The sequence below is a fragment of the Fukomys damarensis genome, unplaced genomic scaffold (assembly GCF_012274545.1).
Source record: "Fukomys damarensis isolate Sample0158 unplaced genomic scaffold, DMR_v1.0_HiC HiC_scaffold_36, whole genome shotgun sequence".
In the NCBI taxonomy this organism is placed as follows: domain Eukaryota; kingdom Metazoa; phylum Chordata; class Mammalia; order Rodentia; family Bathyergidae; genus Fukomys; species Fukomys damarensis.
Window position 1 is genome coordinate 21,881,949 of NW_022900948.1, and position 3,763 is coordinate 21,885,711.

General features: G+C 36.0%; 1 protein-coding gene across 1 annotated transcript; it reads left to right on the forward strand.

The window, feature by feature from the left end:
- The first annotated feature begins 1,340 nt into the window (after positions 1-1,340).
- LOC104855474 (E3 ubiquitin-protein ligase Topors-like) lies at positions 1,341-3,646 on the forward strand. Its single transcript, XM_010614329.1, is given in 2 exon segments — positions 1,341-1,858; positions 1,861-3,646. Coding segments are annotated over 2 exon segments (2,136 nt in total). The 5' UTR covers positions 1,341-1,348; the 3' UTR covers positions 3,487-3,646.
- Positions 3,647-3,763: the final 117 nt, after the last annotated feature.

Consider the following 3,763-nt stretch of genomic DNA (forward strand, 5'->3'; position numbering starts at 1 on the left):
TCTGTTCATATAAAATTTCCCATATTTATAATTTTTATTTCTTAAAATACTATTGGCTATGTTTTAAATCCTTCATCATGTTATATAGATTTTTCATAGTACTTTCAAGACAATTTAATTTTTTTGTGTACCTCTGCTTACTCATTTTCTTAATCTCTCAGGATCAAAATTTACTCTCTGCTATTTCTGTACTTGTGATGCTTTATTCTTGTTAGTGCTTTTTAATTGTGAACTCATTTATGGGAAGTCTTAAACTATATTACTCCCTAGAGGATTTGGTTTGCCTTTGCTAGTTGCTTGGGATGGTCACCTTAATCAATATAAATGATCCAACTGAGATTTTTAGGAAAAACATTTCATTTAGTCTGTAAACATATTGACTTCTTTGTAGTTACAAGATTTCTTGCTGACTCCTCAAGGCAGAGGTCTTCACTTCTAACAAATCTTTTTGGTGAAGATGTAAATATTTGGATATCTGCATTTAACAAAGGCCTTCCTGTTGCATGTTTAATCTTGAATAGAGTTCCTTCTTTGTTCCCCAGAAGCTAAGAATTCAGGAGAGCAACTAGTGATATCAGAATTCTAGTCCTTCTGTGGATTTCTATTTATCTTTTATAACTTTCACTTTGGAGAATTTTACCATATCTGGGAATATATTTGTATATAATAAATGCATATATTACATACATATATTATGCCTATATTTTGCTATTTCTACTGAGAAAATTTTACTGTCTTGTTTCCAATATTGTCAGAAATTAATACTCTAAGAGTTTGTAATGGTCTTTCATATTTCTATATGTTTATTTTTTTGTTTAACTATGTATTTAACCATAGATATTCATATGTATAAATTAGCCTTGATTATTTTGAATGATTGCATAATATTAAATATTATGGAAAAACCATCATTTAACACATGCCCTGCTTATTAATTAGATAATAATTGATTAGATAGCTTCTAGTTTTTCATTATCAAAAAAATCAATGTATATATGCTCATTATTTGTATATTGAGATTAAGTATGTAGAGGTGAAATTGTTAGGTGAAAGGATATACCACTTAAATTTTAATGCTTATTTCTAATTGGCTTTTCAGAATTTCCAACTACTAATTTGAGAAGATCAGTGTGCCTGTGACCTCATTACTTTTTCTACACTGAATTTTATGAGCATATTATTGTTAATTTGATAAGTAGTCTATTTCTTAACTTTTTTCTAGTATTAATTCCTGGGAGATAGAAAGTATTACAAAAATATGCATGAGAGGCTTTTAATAGATAATTTTCATGCCAGATGAGAAATTGATTTGAAGCAATTTTTCTCACATTCAACACTGAAATATAATATGCTTGGGGCAATGGCATTAGAGCCCTCATCTGACTGTGAGTATCCTAACTGTTCGGAGGGTGCTGAGAGTGAGTCTGATTGGAATCTCTATTCCCCAAAAAGAGAAAATGGTTCCTTATATTCAAGATCAAGGAAGAAGAACATACCTCCTTTCAGTGTACAGTGTTGTTCTCCCCAGGACTGTTTCACTAGGCCAGAGAGTGACAAAAAGGACTCAGTATTTCTTCCTCCAGAGGAGGAAGGCTCTGTGAGGTTTTCTGAGAAAAATTATCTCAGGCTGAGCCCTGAGCGTATCAGAAGGAAAATCGAACCAATGAGAGAGGTGACCATCCAAGACTTACTGAGGGAGTTTGGGATCAATGGGAAGTTCCAGCCAAACTCCATGTCCTTGGGCCACTTTAGAGATCAGATGGTTGTGAAGTTCCGAAGAGCTCTGTACTATTCTGGGATCTGAGTGTCCCATGTCCAGGGCTATAGATGTGAAAAGCACTTTTCAGCTAAATATTTCAAAAAAAAAATCCTGGTAGCCTACATCATCTGGTTCCCTGGCTAAAACGTGAACTAAGAGCTGTTTATGGAGATTATGGCTACACAGTGAAGAATATTGTAGCTGCCATCCTCTATCATATGACTAAATATGATTTGGATAGTGAGTCCTTCATTCACCTCTTGGAACCTTTTCTCCTACAACATACACACCATTTCCTGCATGAGTTTATCAGTTTTGTTCATTCACCTTACAACATGGAAACCTATGACCAGCGAGCCATCTATCAATGCCCTTTTGTATCAGCATGGGTAAAAAAGAAGTCTGTTGATTTAGGTCCTATTTTCCCTTTGCCTAAAGATCATGATCTAATGATGTCTCAGAGTGATAAAGACAGGTCTAAAGACAACCAGAGTCAGGGGAATAAAGAGGACAGTTCTGAGTCTCCCTTGAAACCGTTTGCAAATGGTAACTCTTCTTTGAAAAACTCTAACGTACCACAAATCCTTCATAAAGCAGCAAGCAAAATCCACATTTGGACCAAAGAGAAACCAGAATCAGGCAATCACAAAGGCACCGTTTCTCCAGATAATATGCTTCTGAGTTGGGCTGCCCAAAGGGAAAATGGTCCAGGAAAGCTTAATTGCAAAAATCATGTTCAAGAGAAAAACACAGAAGGGATAAAGTTGCATCCGAGTCACATCCAGGATCTGCGAAACATTGAAACAACGTCATACACCTTCAGCTCCCCAGAAATTCCTAATCAGAGGCAACCACAGAAGTACAATCTAAGAAAGAGAAAGGTTTTACACATTGGACCCTGGAAAAATTTCCAGAAAGAACAAATAGAAAATACCAAATACTCAGATTCTTCACCAAAGGTTTTTCAAAGACTGTCCAGAGAAAGATCCTTGTTAAATTGCACACCCAGAAGGCGAGATCCTTCTTGCAGTTGCATCTCAGAAAATGCTCTCTCTCCTAAGAGAAACATTAGGAAGCTAAGTTCTTTCAGAAAAAAGAGGTCAAAGAGCAGACATCCTTCCCAGTTTATTGAAGTTGGTTCACACTGCAGTCGAAGAACCCAAAGACAAGGAAGGTCCAGTACACAAAGATCTAAATCCTGTTGTGTCGGACATAGAAGGGGATCTGAAAGCAGAGAGTCAAGTAATTTCTCTCTGAGAATAAGTCAAAAATGTGAGCCCTTCACTCAGAATATAGGATGTGAGCCCCCCAAAGGCAAGAATATGCATGGCCTCGAATCAATCTATGAGAGGGCATCTTTGATCCCAGTCCAATATCTGAAGCTTTCTTCAACAGCTGGGAAGAGGCCCAAATGTCCTTCTAAAGGTGAAGGTGCTTACCAAACTGAGAACCACTGTAACCATCCCACTTGCCTACATGTTGTGAAACAAAGATCCCCGAATAATGAGGAGCTGAAGCAAAAAGCCACATTTCCTAGAGCTGGAAGAACCAGACGAATTAGTCACAGGAAAAACAAAAGCCAGCGCTCAGATACACACACCATGGATGAAGTCAGTGATGAGTTGGAGGATCTGGATAGTACATGGCAAAAAATTGTTTCTTCTGAATGCACACACTCTTACAGGAAGCCAATCTCCCAACACCAGAAGTTTTCAGAAATGCCATAGAGTCAAGAATAAATACAGAGGAAAACTCACATTAGGAACAGAGGTGCAAATTGTTTTCAAAGGCGAATCAATTGATTTAGCTGCCAAGTACCAGTAAAAGTACGAGCATAATCTGAAAACATTACTAAAAATATTTATCACATTACTTTGTAATTGGAACCAAGAGCCTAATTATTAAATTCATAGTTTTTTTTGGAGACAAATGCATATTATTAAACTGTTCATATTCATAAATATTATCTGTCTGCCTTTTTTTTTATTTTATTTTTTTTTTTTG